The sequence below is a fragment of the Pecten maximus genome, chromosome 2 (assembly GCF_902652985.1).
Source record: "Pecten maximus chromosome 2, xPecMax1.1, whole genome shotgun sequence".
NCBI lineage: Eukaryota > Metazoa > Mollusca > Bivalvia > Pectinida > Pectinidae > Pecten > Pecten maximus.
In genome coordinates this window covers 28398495-28421240 of record NC_047016.1, presented here as the reverse complement: position 1 = coordinate 28421240, position 22746 = coordinate 28398495, and the positions used below count along the sequence as shown (strand labels likewise).

At 34.9% G+C, this 22746-nt stretch overlaps 2 protein-coding genes across 2 annotated transcripts; both read right to left on the bottom strand.

Moving 5' to 3' along the window:
* Window positions 1–1186: 1186 nt before the first annotated feature.
* On the bottom strand, window positions 1187–5221 carry LOC117321724. The gene is made up of 7 exons (XM_033876235.1): window positions 5187–5221; window positions 4753–4815; window positions 4396–4523; window positions 3345–3494; window positions 3109–3155; window positions 1640–1706; window positions 1187–1244 (listed from the first exon to the last, which is right to left on the bottom strand). The coding sequence occupies exons 2-6, from the start codon at window positions 4803–4805 to the stop codon at window positions 1662–1664; spliced, it is 423 nt and encodes a 140-aa protein (XP_033732126.1). The 5' UTR covers window positions 4806–4815; window positions 5187–5221; the 3' UTR covers window positions 1187–1244; window positions 1640–1661.
* A 1665-nt stretch (window positions 5222–6886) lies between these two features.
* LOC117341373 lies at window positions 6887–11036 on the bottom strand. The gene is made up of 6 exons (XM_033903228.1): window positions 10953–11036; window positions 10566–10696; window positions 8426–8575; window positions 8173–8219; window positions 7515–7576; window positions 6887–6956 (listed from the first exon to the last, which is right to left on the bottom strand). The coding sequence occupies exons 1-5, from the start codon at window positions 11003–11005 to the stop codon at window positions 7532–7534; spliced, it is 426 nt and encodes a 141-aa protein (XP_033759119.1). The 5' UTR covers window positions 11006–11036; the 3' UTR covers window positions 6887–6956; window positions 7515–7531.
* Window positions 11037–22746: the final 11710 nt, after the last annotated feature.

Below are 22746 nucleotides of genomic sequence, written 5' to 3'. Positions count from 1 at the left end.
GAACTTGCATTTTGACTTTAAGTTGATTTATATCTATTGGTAATACGAAATCAGAGACACATGCTGAGGTTTGTTAACACATTTCTGGCTTACGATGCTCGTGCGAACTATCAAACATACGTTATATCTAGAAGATCGGTCATTTTATATTTTTAGATGATTCGATATAAGCAGCAGATCGGAAATATGATACATACATCGTGTCTGAAACAGGGCTCAAACAATCCCTACGCCCAGAATACCGCCGATAACCAATGATTTGATTATTTCATACATCACGATATCTTTATGTAACAGCATGTTATTATTTCCATACATATTGTTTGAACTCATTATATATTGTTTCCCCTGTTCTTTTCTAGCTAACTATTTAGCTTAATGGAAAGTCTTCCTTTCGGTTATGGTGCAAGTGAAATATAGAATACTGATGTTCATTTAAAGTTCAGACTGTATATACGGTAGACGTGGAGTCGCAAGATCCCCACGGGAATACAAAAACTAGGCATGTCACAAATAATATGGCGTTATTGTTTTACTTCTATGCAATCAAAGGTTTAGTTGTGTCAATTGAGACATGGGGAGGATGTTATTACAGAAGAAAGGATTCGATATTAATATATCAAATGAATTCGCGTGACAAATTATTTAGTTGAATCTGCAGGGTAGAAATACGAGATGAAACGTAGATTAAATTGACATATTCAGGAAGAGTGAGCGAGCAGCCGCAAGCAGCCACTAGATTTGGGGGGGGGGGGGGGGGGTGCGTTTCCTTTAAATATTACACAGCGACTGTTGAAAAATTATGTAATAATGTTTTTGGGTGACTACAGTTAGCGTGCCTATTAGTTTCTTAATGACTATCCCTGTTCCCATGTTGAGAACATTACATTGTTTAGCTTCGACCTACACTGATGTTGGTGGTATTGCCGATGAACCACAATGCTAGTCGTCCTGAATACATACATTATTACCCTTGTCTTTTTTAATAGTTTCCATGTGTTAATGTATTGTTATTTAACCGTTTGGCCTTGTTGGTTGCTTTACATGTGTGTATAATCTTATTTTATCCATGTGTTTGAACGTTACATGCACAGTAACTGCACAATGCAGTAACTGTCAGTAATCCGCGAACCTCAACAATATACTGTTCCTATGGCAGAGATTGTAGACAAGAGGCAACACAATATAAACATACATATGGTGTTTATTATAATCCATACACAATCTGCCATCACGCCAGGAGCCTGAAATATCAAGTGATAATTTTAGATATTCATTGAAAATATCACTTAATCTAATCAGTACCGTAACACATGCACACGTTTTTGTTCTAATTGACTGGTTTGTGTAATGTACAGGTACATTTTGTGATTTAATTCTCATATTTTATTGCATATATCATTAAGCTTAAACAAAGGCGCTTAATAAAAAAAAGTCTTTGGATTTGAAAATCTGCACGAGTCAGAACGAAGCCTCGTGCCACAAAAATTAAGTTAACACAACCAGCTGAAATCTATCAAAATTATATATATATGTTTTGATACCATATAAAAAGATTATAACTATAAAAAAAGTACAAAATAATAGCTTACAGTGATTGACATATTCAAAACTTAAACACACAAAATGTTACACTCACATTAACGTACTTATGTTGCCTGCTATCCAAGTAAATATCCGTAATTCTTGATCGCTCTCTCCACTAACTGTAGATAAACATGTATTTATTAAATTAGACACGATGATATGGCATTGTCAGTTGGACTTTATACTTAGATATGATCAGTTATTACTAGGACGTCGTTTCACCTCAAATATCTTTTCCCGCTTATTTGCATATTGTAACACTTCATTTCCTAATAATGATGTTTTGAATATTACAAACAGAAATACAAAACTCATAGTTTATACATTTTTACTACTGAAATATTGAAAATAATTTATTCTACAAAAGTGATATTTGGTACCATGTTTTGGATCTCAAACAGAAATACAAAATACATATCTATTATATTTTACCAGTGAAATATTAAAAATTATTCATCCTAGAAAAGTGATATTTTTCTCATTTGACCAATCAAAACACTGTTTACAAACGACAAAGCTGCCTTAGTAGATTGTGCTTTAAAATGTAATTAACAGATCCACACTCGTGAAAAATATCAAAATATAAGCCTCTTCCGTAAAATATATTTGGTATTACTGAAGACATATATATCCTCTATATACGAGTATCTTGGCGAATAGATAAACTGTCATTCTAGGCCCACATCGGCTTTTAAAATTATCGCTGTACCCGAAGGGAAGTAACTCTGATAGATCAGAATGCTTTACTGTCCACAATCTCAGTTTCATCTCCAATTCTTTATGATGTATTTTCATATATTTTTTCCAACTTCATTTCCGTTGAACGGATAATCTCCAGTACAATAATGACGGCTTCGTTTTACTGAGAAAGTTTTAATCAAGACAGGAAAATAGTTTCCAAACACATCGTCTAATCATAATACACACACCTTTAACATTTCATAATTACGTTACAATATAATTTCGTATTTTGTACCCATTCATGAGTGGCCAACATACCCATTATAGGGGGTATGGTGACCTCAGATTACATCTTGTTTCTTACCGATGTCTACATGTGAACCAAAAAGAAAACAAAAACAAAAAGCATATGTTTTAAATATGGGCTTAGTTTTTCTATTGTAATAGGAGTGGAAAAATGCACGGCCAGACCGGGGTTCGATCCCGGGACCTCCGAACACTAGCCGGATGCTCTACCGATTGAGCTACCTGGTCGCCGATGATCGACCCGGTCCAGTTCCGCTACACTCTTCCCTCCCTTTTTTAAGTCTTCGACCCCGAAGACTTCACAACTCACAACCCAGGTTCGGGTATCCCCTTGTCAAGTATTCACCTCACTTGAAACAAGGTTTGGTCACAGACACCAAATGTAATAGGAGTGGGAAAATGCACGGCTAGACCGGGGTTCGAATCCGGGACCTCCGAACACTAGCCGGATGTTCTACCGATTGAGCTACCTGGTCGCCGATGATCGACCCGGTCCAGTTCCGCTACACTATGTTTAGTTATCTCACTACTTACCGCCGTATAGTATATGTCAAATTCCCTCCGGCTAACGATGTTGTCGGCTAAAACATAACATAAACAAATAAAGACACATAAAAACGTTTCTTTAAACTATATTCAGAAAAAAAATGTATTTTTCCTATTTACATAAAGCAACATACAGTACAGATGGTGTTAACCGCTGTAAAGGAGATTTCATTTTACTAACATATGATATTTTACACATTAAATTGTATAGTATTTGCACTGACCGTTGGTATCCATCACCACGTATTGCCCCATTATGGCACTGTGATCCACGTATCCGTCCCCATCATAGTCCATCTCCTGGAAGATTATCCCACGGAAGTCATGGTTGGAACCACCTGCCTCGTACTCTGATTCACTTACTTGGTGATCGTCTAATTTACCATAAAAATAATAATCGTCTAATAAATAAATATGTGAAAGTTTGCTATTGGAACGTATTGATGAATGATGACTTATATAAATTGATATATATTAATACTAAACATAATATATCATCACTGTACCTCACTTGTAGGCAACTAAAAGTGGGCCCTCTGAAGAATCCGCAAATTTTCTTCTGTGGTTTTTATTTATTTGTTTTTGTTTTCTGTTGAGAACAGCCAGAGTCATATGATGACATGTGACAAGGAGACACATGTAGGAATTTCAGGCCTTTAATATTAGGTCACGGAAACTGATTTCAAAATAAAATGTAATAACTCATGAACATGTACATATAACTTTAAATACAGAATCATAGGAGGCTATCTTATCTCTAACCACCTGTCTGTTTCCTAATGACTGCCTCACTTTTGATCTTTAGTTGAGCGTTCGACTCTCTGAGGAAGGCTTAGGGTCCTGTCCTCTGGTCGAGATTTACCAACGTCTGAAAATTGTATTTAGTACTCTTGCACAACGTTCAGCATTTTGGGAGTCTGATGACTGGTTCACCCATTGTCAGTACACTATGACTGGTTGGGTTGTACTACTGGATGTCCTAGACTGTACACTTCAATAATGTAGCACAATAAATCTGGCATCAATTCCGTGCTATTACAAGGAGACTAACACGAACATACAGCAGTCTCCCAAAACGCACGCAAACACTCAGCACACGCATGAATATCACACACAGGATAGAATGTCCTTAAAAGACCATAGCTGTTAATTGGACGTCAACAAACTCAAGCATACATTCAGACACAAGTAAAAATAGAGGACAGATCAAGTATAAATACTGTAGGATCTTCACTTATGACGATATTCTAGGGATTTAATTGTAATGCAACTTACGGTTATAATCAACAAGGTCCCATGCTCCTTCCAGTTCGGTTAATTCCACAAAGGTATCATTATTAATGTCTATGAATTGAAAACCCTTATCCGCCCCTGCAAGCAATTGCGCGTGTGTATAATTCTGTCTGTAAAGCAATAAATCAAAATAAGTTTACGTTGAGCCAACATGATGAAAAGCAAAATGTTGAGAAAAATAAAAGTAAACGCTTCTGGTTTAAGAGCACTACGACATCAAAACATTTGCGATTTCGATGTCGACCTGGAAGTGATAACAGCTGCGAGGGATTTCTGACTAAACGATTTAGTACCATCGATCACAAGGAAAGAATAATATATTCATTTTAAATTACTTACGCTAGGGATGAGCCAAGTGTTAGCAGAAAAACAATTACGCCAAATCCATACATGTTGGAAACACTGTAACAAATACACACAGATATAGACTAAATCGAAATGCTTTACTCTCAAATCAAGAATATAAGGAGATGTTCCGTCCTTATCCAGATCTCAACTTCGATTGTTTTCGAAGGATGAAACAGATGAATTGTGCAATCTAATTCATTTGTCTCTACTGTATTTAACTCTCAGTTTTATTTAAAAGGTGTTGATATCTTGTGTGTCTAGGACTCGACAATGACGCTCAGAAGCCAAAAGTGTGGAGACTTTTTTGTTTTTTTTTTCAGCTATTTTTCTACCTTGAACAAAATGAAGATGACAAAACATCTTAACCTAAGCCTCTAATTATATAATTCTATATTAAAGACAAGTATTGGTTGTTTGATGCCTACCTGAATGACGTCCTACAATGTATACGAACAGTTTGTGTTTAGCGCTATATATCCAAGTTCTTATCGTTACTGGCGAACACCTGCTTGTTTCACTATATCTCTGTCTATTTCGTAATGATAATGAACCTTTGAAGAGTTCAATAACGGGATTTATTTGGAAATAGAAGAGAGAAACGTGCCTTATTAGCATACGGCCGAACAGGAGTTATATCGGTTCTCCGGGACTCCTAGATTAGAAATTATCATAACTTGGATGTATGTACGTAATAGTTTATCTTATGTCGATAAAACAGGGCGAAAAGCAAGCTCCTATGTAAATTTTAAAACTCAGATCAAATTAATTCCGTAGAAAAAACCAGGGAAATCAATCCATATTTTATCTGGTCTGTTAATATATCCTAATATAAATACATCGTAACCACTGCATAGTTTAATTAAAAATATAAGGTCAGCGTCACTATGAGTAAGGTCCTACTTTTGAGGATGCTATAGCGACGACAGTCTATACACAGCTTTTCACGGTAATGTATGACATTGCACCATGCGTATGGAAAATATCTAACAACACCATCGAATGAAAAAAACCGGTACATAATAATAACAGCGTAGTATTAATGTTCGCTAACAAGACCCCAATTTATAATCCCATTAGATTCACCTGTCGCATTAACCTTTGATTGGTATATTGATTGCAGGCAAGTCGATATGCATGTAGGGAAAATAAGTGCAATGCATAATGCGTATATATTCAATAGTTGATAATGATGCATAAGATTGTTAAAATTGACGAAGTAGTCTTGAGGCCTAAGTGGTTACGTCGCCAAGTACAGTCGTATGGGTACGGGTTCGATTGTTCCTTCTCCTCTACTTGTTTTTATCCATCCCAGATTCGTTTTTTGAAAATGAACTAAAGACTTTCTAATTGTAAGTAATAAACAATTATAAATACATTTGATAACCTTAACTAATGTATGCTATTTATCTTATACATATGAACGTACCTGTTTTACTCTTTTTACAACTCAGCGACTGACTCTGTTACATGTTTCACTGTTACGTTTTATGATAAGAACAATGAGCGTGACGCATTTCATTTTTATTTAAGATCCGTCACTGTAGGCTGGTCAATCCCCAAAGCGCTTGAATATGTCTAGTCATGTGTAAGCATCTCGCAGTCAGTTACTTCATTACACGTACACGTTTTGAACAGGTTGACATACCAACGCAATAAGTGGGTCACCCATTTTGCCCGTCCCAAATGAGAGTCTACGTAACAGGCGAGTCAGACATGCAATATACAAGAACAAATATTTTCGAGATGTAATCAATTGATCTTTATGGTTAACTTCAAAATCAAACTTTGTGAGTGTGTGCGTGAGGGAGGGGGTGTAATTATTCATTAATGAAAATCACCATTTCTCGCGGTAGCTTTAAGGTGTAGGTCAAAGTTATTATTTCTTAGTTCATCACTAAACAATTTGACCCATGTCTCTAACGTAGCACTTCATTCAATGGAAAACTGAAAAAACGTAGTTTTGTGGATGTCGGAAATGATATATCTTCACCGTTAAGGCAAAATATTTAAGTAAAATACCTGGAACTTGTTTGTACTTAAAAACTGTTATTAGAAAAGAGAATTTTGTTGAAATATGTGATTTAGTAGGTTTACAGTATGCAGTGAAAAAATAAGAACAGCATGATAAAGTATTCTGTGTTTTTATTAGAATCACCATAACAACTCGGACTTCCTTTGTAACACATGCAAGTCGCCTGTAAAATAAAAACAAAAGATAGAAAGTATTTTTATATAGTTTAAGGCAGCAATGCTATATTGTTTTCTTTCTCAATGTTTTACTGTCTTTTTATGAAATAATTTGAGAACAACAGAGAAGCGTCGCAAAAGTTCCATAAAAAATCGTGTAATATCGAAAACAATTATTGCATGTACGACGTCTCTAAGAAATCCTTCTGTTTTGAAGCCGAACAATATATCGTAAAACTGCCTCATAGTACTTGCTTGTATGTTAGGTATACAGTGACAACTTAACGTCTCAAAGTTACAGATAATCAAACAGACCACATAGGAGACGTGATTCTCATTGAGAGGACGTGACCTTTGACCCTGTTTTAAATTGACAGATGTCCTCGACAAAACAAAGGCCGTTTCACAAACCGGAAAATCTTATCTCTTTTTCCTTGTACGTTTTAAAGGTATCATGGTTGATTTATAATTTGTTGATTTACCCTCTTTTTTCGACCTTGAGATATATTTCTTTCTCGGATTACTTTCGTATGATTGTTCTGTAAATTTTGAAATATTACACTTACATAAATGTCACACCTCCTTATCCTAGTAAATGCCCATAGTGTTGTATCGCGCTCTCCACTAACTGTAAATACAAGTGAACATAATTAAGCATCGTTCCATTGTTCTTATATCTCTAATTGTGCTACATTTATACCACGATACACCATATCTTATTTTGTTTTCAAGTATAGCTCAGAACATTTAAACATGAACGCGAAGTATCAAGATACAAGTTCCAAACCATAGAAACTCAAGTCTACGCTCTTCTGTGTTACCTAACTTCCATTTATCTGGTAGTTGAGTTAACAGAACTCGGTGCTATTTAAATTTGGCTCGATCTTTGGTCCCATAAATATAAAAACAGAAGGTAACGCTCGTGATACGGTAAGTATATTTGATGCTTCTAGCAATAACCCTTCGAGGTGTTAATAATGTCCAAATGTTTTGATCTGGACTAGAAATTCTGTAATCAAGTCATCGTCCAGTTACGATACTCGTATCGATAACCTATTGCCTCGAATTGACTTTAAGGACTTTTAAATGTAAACGTGACCTTGATTATCTATCAATCACAACCTCCAAATTCAGCGGTTTATTTAGAGCTCACACATTGATGATAGAAACATTCCTATCTAACCACTAATGGCCCTGTTTTGTACTACCTCTATTAAAACTTACCGCTGTATAGTAATTATCGAACTCTCGTCGGCTTACAGTGTTGTCAGCTACAAAAACAAAATGCAGAATATTTGTATGTATTGTTCCTCGAAAATATGTCGTCAACTTTAACATTCACTTTTTTGCGCAAATACCAAAATATATAACTCATGGTTGAATTTCTCAATTTATTTATGGTAACACTTCGCCATTACATTCGCTGATGATCTCAGTAAAGTTAACATTATTTTGTATATTTATGTGTGCTACTGACCGTTAGTATCCATCACCGTGTATTGCCCCATCAGAGTGCTATGATCTACGTAACCATCCCCATCGTAGTCCATTTCCTGGAAAACTACTCCGCGGAAAGCATGCTTTGAACCACCTGCCTCATACTCTGCTTCGCTTATTCGACCATCGTCTAGAAGAAAATAATATGTGGCAAAATATAGGTGAGATATTATATGTAACATCGCGAAGGACATTTAATTCATACTGATTCATGGAATGGATTAAAATAAATTGTTATCAAGGTTTATAAGGGAAACAACTACAATCGAACTTGTCATATGTAACCTTCCGTGGGAGGCAATGGAATAGGTCACATATAAAAGATGGTCTCTTAATACAGGTTCAGTTAGTAACTAGTATGATAGATAATATTGGGAAGGAAACATATGGTCACATAAGAGATGGTGTCTCTTAATTCATGTGGTTCATAAGACATGTTTGACCTACTTCCTAGCATCAATAAACTTAAAACTAATATTTGTGGACACTTTGATATTATTATCTATTAAGCTTGACTTAGGAAGTCTATAATTTGTACATAAACTTTGCATATATTTATGCATCCTCGGTCCTGTCACAGACAACAAAGAAAATGTATAGATTGAAAATGTCCACGATACATGACATACGGTGACTATATATATATATATATATATATATCATATACCCCTACAGGTAGGGCGTAAGAATTATACATGCTGCCGTCATTGCATGATCTCCCCTTTCTTAACAACTTCCTTCCTCCTACTGTACCCTTTTACATTGCCTTTCTTTCGCCCTAAAATTGAGCGCTCGTCCCTTTGAGGAAGACACAGCTGGCTGAAGTAAGCAGCGGATTCGTTATTCGTTATTGGGAATTCGAATAACGATCTGCTGCCAGCAGCGGATTGGGGATTCAGTTTTTTTATGTTTAAATGATATTTCTCTTTATTGACATTTTGATTCAAATAACAAATCCGCTGCAGCAGTGGATCGGGGATTTAGTTACATCTAAGTATTTTTCTTATAATATGTAATTGGGGATTCGAATAACGAATCAGCTGCCAGCAGCGGATTGAGGATTTGAATAATGAAACTGCCGCCAGCCGCGGGTTTGGGAGTCAGTAACTTACATGTTCAATTGATGTTTCCTTTTAAGATATGATTTGAGATTCGAATAACAGTACATAACAATACATGTATTATCCAATTTGTAGCATAAATATAATAACCAAGAGTATTTTTCTGATAGAATTTTAAATTCCGTATACATGTTTGCATTCCAATCAAATCTTCAGCTATATCGAAAAGATATTCTGGTCTTAGAAGATTCGAACTAGAGTCCCATTATTGTTGATTGAATTACAAAGTAATCATATCATTGTTTTACCCGCAAATTACTATTTCGTAATTTGTGATAAAATACATCAATGAAACATCAAGAACTGAATTCACAATACGCTATTGGCAGCAAATGCGCTATTCAAATCACAAAACGAAAAGGTAAAATCGAATCTCTGATCATAGTTTATCAGAAAATTACAAATAAAATATAAGTAACTGAATCCCCAATCTGCTGCTGGCAGCGGATCGCTATTCGAATCCCCAATAACGAATAACAAATCCGCTGCTAACTTCAGCCCGCTGGAAGACATTTGTTCTGTCCCCAGGCCGAGACACACCAGTGTCTATAAAATACATATTCGGAGTCGGGGACTGGCGTCCACGTTGACAGTATGTTACCGGTGGGGTTTCCCAACAGGTGTAGTTGACAGTATGCATCAGTGATGCGCTATCACAAAGACTCTAATCACACACACTCACCACGTCGCACACCCACACACAGTGGAGGCCGTCCTTAAATAACTATAACTGATGATAGGACATTAGGCAATACGTAACTTAAACAAACCAATTTCAGTTTTAATTTTATTGAAGTAATTACACACAATTTCAATTCCCTTGATCAACTTTAATATGGATTCAAAATTCTAATTTACCAACAATGTATGTGGATATTTGCGAAAACGCCCTATTCATTTGTTTAGTCATAGATAAAAGAAGAACCAATGAATTGATATTTGTTACCTGCATTTGAATATGAGTTTGTACTGATGATATTTCAGTATAACATTACTCACGGTTAGCATCAGTGTGCAGAATTGTGTGCTCCAATTCACGTAATTCCACAAAAGTATCATTATTTGTATCTATGTGTCTGAAAGCCTTATCAGTCGCGGCGTATATTTGTGCGTGTGTTGTCTGATTTTGTCTGCGAAAAAAATAAAGACTATTTTAAACTTGCGTGAGCTAAAATAGCATTTTAGGCTACATAAATAGGTTTCAATTACATTATCATTTGTATTTATGCATATTGTATATTAACTACAAGAGCAGCAGGAAAATATGGTTAGGATTTGTTTTAAGTTAAGTGTAAAAGCGCAACATTATATCAATTTAAAGTAAGTAAAATGTTTGATTTTCTTCAGTTACTTAGCCAACTGTCTTTATCATAACAAAGCACTTACGCGAGAGATGAACTCAGTGAGAGAAGGAAGATCAGCACACCAGTTCCATACATTTTGGTGAATCTGAATAAAAGCAATTAGAAAAAGTGCAACCCTTATTACATGCTGTAAAAGTATAGAATAGAATAGTTATAGTAGAAGGTGACTATGAGATGTCAATGCCAAAGAAATTGTGTGACATGCCTACCTGATAGATGTCCTACAACGCGCTCCAACAGTGGTTTTCAGCGTTTTATATAGACGTGCTTATCTTTACTTGCGAACACGTGTTTGTTCACTTTCTATAAGAGTATTGTATAATTAAGGAATTCAGGTATCAGTTTTATGATAAGGAGAAATGAGAACGATATGTATATGCTCAAGCAAAAATTATATTTACTTTTAACAGACAGTATTTTAATATTTCAAATGTATACAAATACTGTACTTCATATTTTACTTTTTAATATAGTCATTATTACCAGTAATATTTAACCTATGGGTTCACATTGATATCTTTCTTTTAAACCATCGTAAAATTAAAATTAGCTATAAAAATCCTATTGGTCAAATAGTTGTACAGGTGAAATGCAAATACAATCTGTTGCTATGGAAACATTGGGTTCATCGGGGGCAATCATATGTGATAGATATAGATCGTTGTGGCACGTCGTGACCGTCGCGTTCCACAATACATAGCACGTGTCAGAATATGACTACATCGTGATTAAACGTCACGTGGTTAAACATTCTGAAATATTATGACAAAATGTGAAGAGTGACTTGGTTGTTAGGTTCTTAAACAATGTACTTCTGTAAGTACCAAGTCATCGTTCTCATGTTTCAATGTTACACGGTTAGATGCTCTATGTCAAGATGTGATATGCGGTGTCTTTTTTTTATTATTTTCTTTTGGTTAAATTGATGAGTCACATAATATTGAGCCAAAATCCAGATAAACATCTTTGTACATATAAAAATAAACGAACAAGAACAGATGTAGCGCAAACAAAACAATTCCGTACGGATAGAAATGTATGTCAATGCACGATCAACATAATTGCTGTATTATTTTCTTCAATATTTAACATTACAGGATGTCCTCATTTCATAATTATATCAGAGTACATATTGTTTTGGTCAGGTATCATTAAAAACAATCGGGGATCATAAATCAAGTTAAATATACATTTTACCGTTTTAAAATTCATTTAATTTTAATTTTTTGTCTTATCTTTTTTAATTATTTTATATAATTCAGTAATCAAAAAACAGATAATACGTTAAATATATACCAATGTTTGCCCTATAAAACGACCTTACGTGACTTATCAGGTTGACTTGTCAATGTAAGGCTGGTGACCTTATATTTTGATGATATTCTCGACTGTCATTCAAGAGGTTATCATTGAAAATAAAATGAACGTACATATGCTATATTACAAAAGTGTTTTCTTTTTCTTTTACATACAACATTATATTCATTTTATGGGTTCATTGAGTGTGAAGCATTACGATTTTTTGAAGAACGGTCACTGTTTCTCTTGTATCTTGTAGCCTAGTCATGTGAAGGGATCTCGCATTATCGCAGCCAGTTATGCTACATACTCCTGGAAAAGAAGCACGCAGGCAATTCGGACTTTACATTCAATATATAATAGGCAGAACAGGATAGAATTTGTTAGAGATGTAATTGGTTATTAGAGGCTTACACTTTTCGAAGGCGAAATAGGCATAAAGAGTGCAACTATTTGTATTGCAGAATTACATATGAGATTATATTTTAATCGATACAAATCACTATATGTTGGCGCTGTACTTTGAACTACAAATTGGAAACCAGTTAAAGGTCACCACTAAACACATTTAACCAATATCTGGAGCAGTGCAAGTTGCGATATTGGGAAAAAATGATTTTAAAGAAAGTGTGTCATGCATTGGAACTTGAATTGGCTGTAGTAATACGTGAGACATATGTGACAATATTGCTCAATACAGTAACATAGTATTTAGCCAATCGGGTGTTCTGCTGGGTAGGGCGAACGAATAGCACCTGTTGTCCCAACTGCCTGATCGTGAGAGGCGATTTAATTTGGGATGTGATTTTTTATCTTCTTTCTAGCGACAGTTTTATTCTTGTCCCCATTAACCATTAAACTTCCTAAATCTTGCCATTTACGTGAACTTGTGCCTTGTGTGGAAAGCTACAGGTTCTATCACCTGGCCGAGACATACCAGAGGATATAAAAAGGCATTTGTGAGTGGGGCGACTGGTTCCTTATATAATGTGACCGGTAGAGGTGTCCTGCTTGATGCCTTCAGCTGTATTCTTTGGTGAGGGAGTGCTGTAAAATCGGCATCAATTCCGCGTTATTACAATGAGACAAACATACCACAGAACATTACACATAATCATGAATTTTATTTTTATAACAAGGGATTTGTTTTGTCAATTAAAATTAACGACGCTTAACTCTAAATGTCAGTCTTCGTGTTTTCTGGATCAAATAGCCACAGCTACGGACAAAGAGAAACAAACTTATCTACGGAGTATTTAAAAAAAATCCCTTGAACTTCTGACGACAAAAACAGTTACAGGCTGTAGTTCTCAAAATTAGCGATGGTCATCTGTCGGTCATAATGTTTGCTGGATCAGACTCAAAATCCATTGAGCACCATTAGCGACTAGGAGAAACGTGCATGTGAAGTTTGAACATTTTTTTCGCCCGATTGAATGGCATGAAAGCGAGGGCATTTATAGGAGGGAGTGTCCATACAATCTCGGGGTGGACGGGAAAAGCAACTCACAATGGGAGTGATGTAGTCCGTTCACCAAACTAATGCACAACTGGGAGTCAAAACATGGTAGAGAACGTGACGCTAGATAAATACTCAATATCGATACTGATGGTTTAGCGCATGGTGCATTGTAAACATTTTGTCTGTTTGTTGTTACCACCTGGACGGTGGTCTGCGGGAGAAGAAACCTAATAGGACCCACATAAAAATCCTCTGTCCTGTAGCGACAATAAACTTCAACTGTTTAAAACAAATTGAGTCTTCTTGATGGATTAAACTCAAAATTAAATGGGCACAGCAAGGGAACAAACAGAACTTATATTTGAGACAATTGTTTGTTTTCTTAATCAGATATAAAATCAAAAGAGTACACTGAGGGTCTAAAGGAAACATACGTATGAAGTTTGATAAAAAAAAATATCTTGGTACTTTTTCATGAATTGTGATAAATTGTCACAATAAAAGAGTGTCGAATGATGGACACTTTGTTTTCAGGATCAAAATCAACTTGGAATAAAGGGAAATCTACGTATGGGATTAGAGGGAAAAAACCCAGAACTTCTGAGGAAATGGCAATTAAAGAAATTAACTCTCAAAATAAAAGAAATGGCCGTCTGGTGGACAGTTTGTTTTGTGGATCAGGCTGAAAATCAAATTAACACAAGGACCAAGTGTATCCTACATGTACATGATTATTTATTTATGATTATTTGCGATTATTTATAGACGGAAGGTCCATGGTCAAAGGGCGATCAGATAATTTTGGTTTTGAAGCCTAACAATGTATGGTAGAAATGGCCCATGGTAATGGATTGGTCATATGTTAGATATACGGTAAACATATGACTACTATAACTAAAAATTAGCACATCTGAAAACAGAACTGATTCGCATTTAGAGGTATTCTTAAGGTAAAAGCCTTTTCTATAAATTACCGTTGTTTTTAAGATAGATCAATTATATAGCCTTGGTATGATTATTTTGTTTATTGTGAAATATGTTACACTTAAAAATATCGCCTCTAGTATCCTAACAGATGCCTAACGTTCTTCACCGTCTTCTCCACTAACTGTAAATACAAGATAATATTTTAGCATTATTCCAGTCTTCTGACACCGCCAATATGGCTACATATATACCATGATACAGCATATCTTTTTATTTTGTTAACGTTCATCTGTGTTTTTACCTAATTTCCACCGATCTTTTGGTCTCTGGGAAACAGTTCACCTGGTCAGTACCAACACCTCGTGAAAACAGTTTTGACTGTTGACTGATGAGGTATTAAACAACTGTAAACTGTTTTCCCAGAAAATATTTAATGTAAAACATGCTACCCATGAACCGTTTCCCCGTCACATGGTTTACCGTGAATGCTACCCATGAACTGTTGCCCGGTCACGCGCTGCCCAATCGAACGCGCCTAATTTCAAGCGTAAAGATGACAGTGGCTGAGCTACTTGTCGTCGACATGAATATCATCAAGGGTTCAGTGAGTTATTAAACATTTAATTTCAGACTGGTTTTTGTTGTAATTTATTCACCTCATTGGTCAGATAACAAAACAGTTGATTCGTGCCTCATCAGTCAACAATCAAAACTGTTTAATGAGGTGTTGGTACTGACCAAGGTGAACTGTTTCCCCGAGGCCGAAGGCCGAGAGAAACAGATCAACTGGTGAGTACCAACACCGAGGAAAACTGTTTTAACTGTTGACCATGATATATTTTTTATCGCTAAAACACACTAAGAATCAATAAAAGTCTACTTTCCTGTAGGCCTTGAAGTCACCTGGCAGTGTTGACATCTGTTGACTTAGACGCTTGAAAAGGTAGGACTAAATTTCGAAAATTGTCATTTTAGCGTGTAATAGTTCAAAATATAGCCTATGTGTATAGTAAAGGAAAATCAAACACATTATGTACTTCAGTTATATAGACGTGCTGATCTTTAATTGCGAAGACCAGTCTTGTCACTTTATATATTAAGTGGATTGTACAACAAGGAATTATGATGAAAATAGTCTTGTTTTCATGATAAAGAAACGAGAACTATAAGCATTTACTTAGGTTTATACTTTTTATATTTGTATATCTACATTGACATAGATACAAATATCATATTTCATATTTCAATACTTGATATATAGATTATTACTTGCATTGTTTTAAAATTCACAATCAAATATCCCATTTTTTTTACAACTTTGTATACAAATATTTCTGTTGCTATAGAAACTCTGGGCCCCCTTGATCAAATGTGAAGTGGCACGTCCTTGCACCTACAGGAAACGTTGCAAGCGTGTCAGAATATGACTACAGCATCTTTGCAACGTTACTCAGCTTTATTAATTAAACATGACATAACGTGAACATATACTTGGTTGTCAAGTTCGGTAGGTTATGTTGTTAAGGCGTTCTTCCGTTGTTTTAAGTGTCACGCTTTATCACGCTATATGCATGTATAGCGTGATAAAGCGTGTGGTGTAATGTGTCGTGCTATGTCATGGTGTGTCACCCTCGATTAAGCTGTATCATGTTATGGAGTGTTGTACTTATGTTTTGAGTATCGTGTTTTTAATTTCGTGATTGTGCAAAACGCTTTTACACCGAATCCACCTATAAAAGATAAGATAATACAGATTTAACACAAAAAGAACAATCCCATATTGATACAAACTATAACGGCAAATATGTGTATAGCGAATAATAAAGATTTCTCTATTACGTGAATATACAAATATTGAAATATATCTGACAGTTATAGACACAATAAACACAAACCGTACGTACGGATTACTAATTCGTACGTACGATTTACTAATTCGTACGTACAATTTACAAATTCGTACGTACGATTTACCTTAGGAACTCTCCTACAAAGTATATTACTAACATAATAATTAAAGAATACCAGTAACAACTAGAACAGTGACATGTCGGAAAGGGCCCCGCTATGTGTCTGGCCCTTAAGGGTAAATGCAATAATGATGACAATAAACAAGTTACATGTTTTTGATCAACCATGCCGACTTCCATGATGACTCGACCCAAAAAATTAATTGGGCACTGATGATACTACTTTATGTTTACATTTTGCACTATGGACTCCTATTTACTCGGTATTAATCTTGATTGTATTCGCAGGAGTACAAACATGATGTCATTTGGGTGCCATGTTGACCCTTTGTTTCGTCCATTAATCAGTTTTTGACCAAGTAACTAGGTCAGTTGAAACCAACTTTGGTCTATAATGACATAACAAAATGTTTGTCAGTTAAGAGATACTAAATCTGACATTGATCTTTGATCTGATGACCTTGATCTTTGATAAGCTGACTTTTTCTTATATTGTGACTAATTTTGCTTTATTATGTCATAACAAAATGTTTACCAGTCAACATACAATTTATTGAATATTTTGACCCAATGATCACTTGCTCACTTAGTTACTTGCTTACTTGACACCTTGTTTTATACCAACACACTTTGCTTTATAATGCATATGTCATAAAAATGTTAACAAGTAAGAAATTCAAACTCTGACCTTGACCTTTGACCAAATAACCTTACTACGAATTAGTAAATTGTATGTACGATTTTTTGTATAGTGGCCCTAATACGCTTCCGTACCTTTCACAAAGCATTTTAAAATTCAATTTTTACGAAACGATATATTTTCTGTTGTCGATTTACTAATGACAATGAAAATAAAACAATATTTGCCAATGACTGACATTGCACATTTTTTTCATTTTATTAATATCTTGAACCTTTGCTAAGCATATATACATTTTCGAGATATACTAAATAATTGAGGCAAAAGAGTATCTTTTATACCGAATTTTTACTGTCATAGCTGAATTTTTACTTCGAGTTTGCAGTCTTCGAATTTGTAACATTTGATGTCTTGGCCTACATTTCATAAGTAAAATTAAATTGTGGTGCATTAAACTATACTCAAATTAATAGTGATTCGGTTAGTAGAATGCTGCTTGGAAGTATTACCCTTGTAATAAGCATAGTTCCCAGTCATATTAGCTTCAAAAGATCGACTGTAATGGATGTTTACCTGCTCAAATCACTTTCTAGAGCGATACTTGATGTTCCGTTACTGGTTTCGTTGCAAATTCCATATTCAGAGTTAAACGATATTATTTTTAAAAGCAACCTCAAAAACATTATCATTTCAGTTGTTGTGACGCTCAGTCAATCGCGGTCGCACCAGAACTATATTGATTCATCTATTATGAATGTTATTAATAAGGCCGGTTACATCAACGATCTTTAACTTAAGGGAATTCATTTTCCACAGGAAAGCATTATGGGATTTAAGGGGAAATTTAAGTAAATGAATATCACTAAAATATGTAATGCTTTTCTGTGGAAAATTGATGATATCGGGGCCAGATTTAGGTTGGCATCCTTATTTGTTGTAGATCTCCAGGAGAGGATTGAGATCCATTCCTTCTCAAACAACAGTGTTATCCTTATCATTATTTCACCTTATTAGGACCTTATGTGTCATTTCCATAAATGGAAACCAGGATAAGTACACATAGGGCTAACAGTCACTCAGTAATATATAGAAAGCCATTTTAGTCATTTGTTATATTTTATTTTAGTTTTTTCTTGTTTTCTCTTTTCCAATTGATTATACAAATAATCATTATAAGGTGGGCAAATCATTCTTGTTGTATTCCTGTAAAAGAAACAAAAACACATTTAAGACACCGGCATACCATACAATAAGAATCACTCACTAATAAATGAATGCAAAATGGTATACAAGTAAATTTAATTACAATTAAGGTTGAGGGAAATAAGGATATACAGCATTACAGGAAAACAGTATAAACTGGGCTAACATTATTTATATTAATCCCTATTGTAAATATTTATGTTTAATACAATGTTGTTGTTTTTTAACGAGCATGAACCTTTAACGGTTTGTGTTTTAAATAGTCAAGGAGTGGTATTTCGTATATATATGTATACGTTACTTTTTACAGCATCATGTTTGTGCTGAGTGTTTTCCATCCAAATCTGATTTAACATATTTACCTTTCAATGCGATGCTATTGGGCTGCTTGTTGAACCATAATTATGGATAGCAGACTCCACAATCTATGGGGTAAGAAAATACATAGCATCTTAAAATCGAACTTTGGCTGAAGCATAAGGTTTTTTGTGCTTTCCATACTAATAAGACATAAAAAAGTAGGTATATCTTATCAATAACTTAAATTGCCCAACCGCATTATTTTAACAAATTGCCACAAAAAAATAAATATGATTCTTATGCTTATTATGTATAAAGCGATAATGTGATTATTTTGCTTACCTTGGTGAAATATTGATCAAATTCATGCCGGCTCACTTCATTGTCAGCTACATGAAAAGAAAATATGATAATGAATTTGATATGATGTTTCTAGAAATTGCATTACACAGTATCATATTAGGCCAAGCTGGCATCTACTGGAACTATTTAGATATTGTACATCATGAGAATGGATAAACGCAAAAAAAAATAAAATAAAATAAAATCAGAGATATGCGAAAGAAATTGTCAATCCAAATTTAGTCGGTAAAATGAGGGGAATATGGAGAAGAAATTGAAGATAACCTGTTTATAACAGACTATGAATCGTTTAGACATTATGTATTTTATTAAAACAAATAACACCGACATAAAAAACATATCTTTGTTATGACTGTTATATAATAATTATATTTTCAAAACAATTAGTATATGACCTACCTTATGGTTCTTTTATCTCGACAGAAACTGTGCCACTGTATATACAACCTTATCGCTCAAGGCTTTTCATAGATAGTCTTTCTTATCATTTAGTTACACCTGTAAAACAGTGTAGCGGGTACTTGACACGTTGTGTTGCCTGCCAGAGAGTCGCTATAGAATAAAACGTCAATAAATATCTGTGAAGATAGTCGTAGAAAAGCATTTACATTGAACTTTGACGAATGGTTCTATTCAGAGCATGATAACTGACAGTGTTATATAAACATGAGGGCTGTATTTAAAAAAATCGTTATGCATAGAATTCGTGTGTTACTGATGAAAACGTATACATTTGCAATTTTGATTTTGACGAAGTTCGGTGTCGAGCACAATTTAATGTTGGCTCGCCTATGGCCGGAGGACAGGAGGACCGGAGGAGGACCGGAGCACAATTAGGGAAATTGAGGTAAATCCTTTAATTCCTACTAGTCTTGAACGCCTAAAATTGACGGCTCATAACAACAATAAGAGCAAATGTTTCTCAGTTAAAAGTCTGTCGACCATGACATCGTTTGACTCTGCATGCTATGAGCATGTTGTTCAAGATATCGTGAATCCAGGGGTAATATTGAACATTATGTGCTGATTACAAATCGAACATTGGAACAGTACAAATCATTTACACACATTTCTTTTCGAAGCGATTGCACAGCGAAAAGCCGCGTTTGAGTGAAGGCGATAGGGAAGAGCCATGGCTCTGATAATACAGGGGCATTCGCAACGTCATGTAGCCCAGCCATATGGTGTACAGGAAACAACAATATATCATTTAGTTGGACGTCTCAGACCCACAGGGAGATTCGGAGACCGTCCCGGATGCGGATGGTCGCGCATTACGACGTGACGTCAAGAAAGAGGCAAACATTTCTCGCCCCAACGTAATTCGATTTCAGACGGTGACGGAGACGGCTTTGTGGTCGGCCAGTGTGTCCAAGAACGGTTAGAAATAGGTTGAGGGATTTTCCTTTAAGCCACGACGTCCAATGTTGGTCCGCCACTTACGCAGAGATGGCTCCAAATGAATTTTATTTTAATGAATTATCTGTTTTAATCAAACCGATTTTTTTTTAACAATGCTAGCTTAACTGACATAGATACATTTCATTAAGCATTGGACGTTGATATAAGTCTTCATCTAAATAAACAGTATGTGTATTTGTCAGACGGGTTGGTTTTGCATTGTTTGGACGGGTTGGTATGACTCGGTCAGGGAGCAGAACTCAACGCCTTCCTCGCAAGATAAGTACAAAATGGATGGCAGTCTCAAAGGAAATTTTGGGAAGAAGCAATTTGTTAAGAAAGATAAAAGATAAGATCCTCATTTAGTCGCCTCTAGAATTATGCAAAAATAGCAGGAGGTACCATACGTCCTTCTAGCAGCGCAGTCAAGGTCAAAGGGCTATCTGGGAATACCTTGTTCACAAAGATTTTCTTGAATTTTAGGATATATAAAAAGTTTTACAAAAGAGTATTAATAAGTTGGTTGTTAAGATACTACATTGAAATGATGTGTTCCATGACATGGAAATATTGTAAGTAACTTAATACATGTAATTGAAATAATAAAACAAATAGTAACCAAATATCAACACTATTGGCCAAGAAAATTCTATTACTTCATAACATGCTTTCAATGCTACTGAAAGTCTACTTTGATGATAAATACATCTAGCTTCAAAGTAAATGGTAACAGCGAACATGTACTACAAATTAATCTGAAAATCTCCTACACGAACACTTATACTATCGTGTTTAAGCTGTAATTCCCCCAGTGTAGCACACATGTGAATTCTATGTTTTATGCTAACAAAAAACGCAAAAACCAATATTGTCGAAAATTGAGCATTTATTAGATGCCATTAGATAAATCACACTTATATCTCAGATGTCAAAATGAGGAAAGCATATGTATATATTGGTAGATCAATGGCCTTAATGAGGAACACGAAAAAAAATTCCAGTTCTGAAGGGATCACAATTGATGCACTGATAATCAACAGAGAATATAGCAGGATTGATCCAATATTAGGTATACAATAGGAGCGGAAAAACAATGTTTCATGAACAACGGCAGAATGTAAGTGACATATCCTCCTAGTTGAGGAGAAAATACTCGAACAAGATATGTCTCTGCCGAAACATAGTTTGATTTATATTTTAAAAAAATATAATTTAGTTAAATATGTTAACCCAGTTATGAGACAGACTGTGTCAGCTACTAAGCTAAAGTATATACGTACTTAATCATGTATAAAGATTGGTCACCTGCCATACAATTTACCAGACATGTTATGTAAGATCAGTGGCCTACGGGTTCCATGTATAGGTATTAGGCAACTGTCTGATGATATGGTTCACGTGTGTTAAATTGCGTATCTGTAGGAAATTGTCAATCGGTATATTCAAGCCCCGTATTCATAGTTGAAAGGGAGTCTTGGGTTTTGCACTCGAGCCGGCCGCTGGCTGAAAAGGCTGACCTCTACTTTAGGATGTCATATTTTGTAAATAGTGTATAATTCAATTTTGCTTGTAACAAGCATTTTCATTGGCTCAAAAATTATGTTATCATCTCATAACATATAAATAAAATAAAAAGAACACCGGAAGTACATAATGTGACGTCAGCGGAGTAATCGTTATTCACGGGATTTTGTATTTATCGATGTGTTTTTAAATATCTGGAGCAAAATAAACATGTTAAACGTAATGAAAATGTTTCTTATCGTTGTTAATTTAATTAGAAGGGTTAACTGTAATATTTTTTTACGTTATTGAGCAATAACACAAAAAACTGGGATGTACTCTGAATAAACCGCTTCGCTTTGCGGTTTATTCAGAGTACACCCCAGTTTTTTGTGTTATTGCTCAATAACGTAAAAAATATTACAGTTTACCCTTAAATATACATATATTGAACTTTAATAAACCACGTATACAGAAGAACTAACTTATATAACATGTCGAATAGACAGACGGTCAAGTTAAAGTCCGAATATATATAGCCTAAATCGGTGCAGACATATAATGATTTCTTATACAATCTTACAATTTACTGGAATGAAATATCGAAACAATATTTTACTTACAACCTTTTTATTGACATTCGCTGTCACAATCTCCAAATTGTAGTTGTCGCAATTCAAAGTATGATGTAAAACCTATTTTATAATTATCAGTACGGTTACATATCTCAAGTAAGTAAAAACAGATC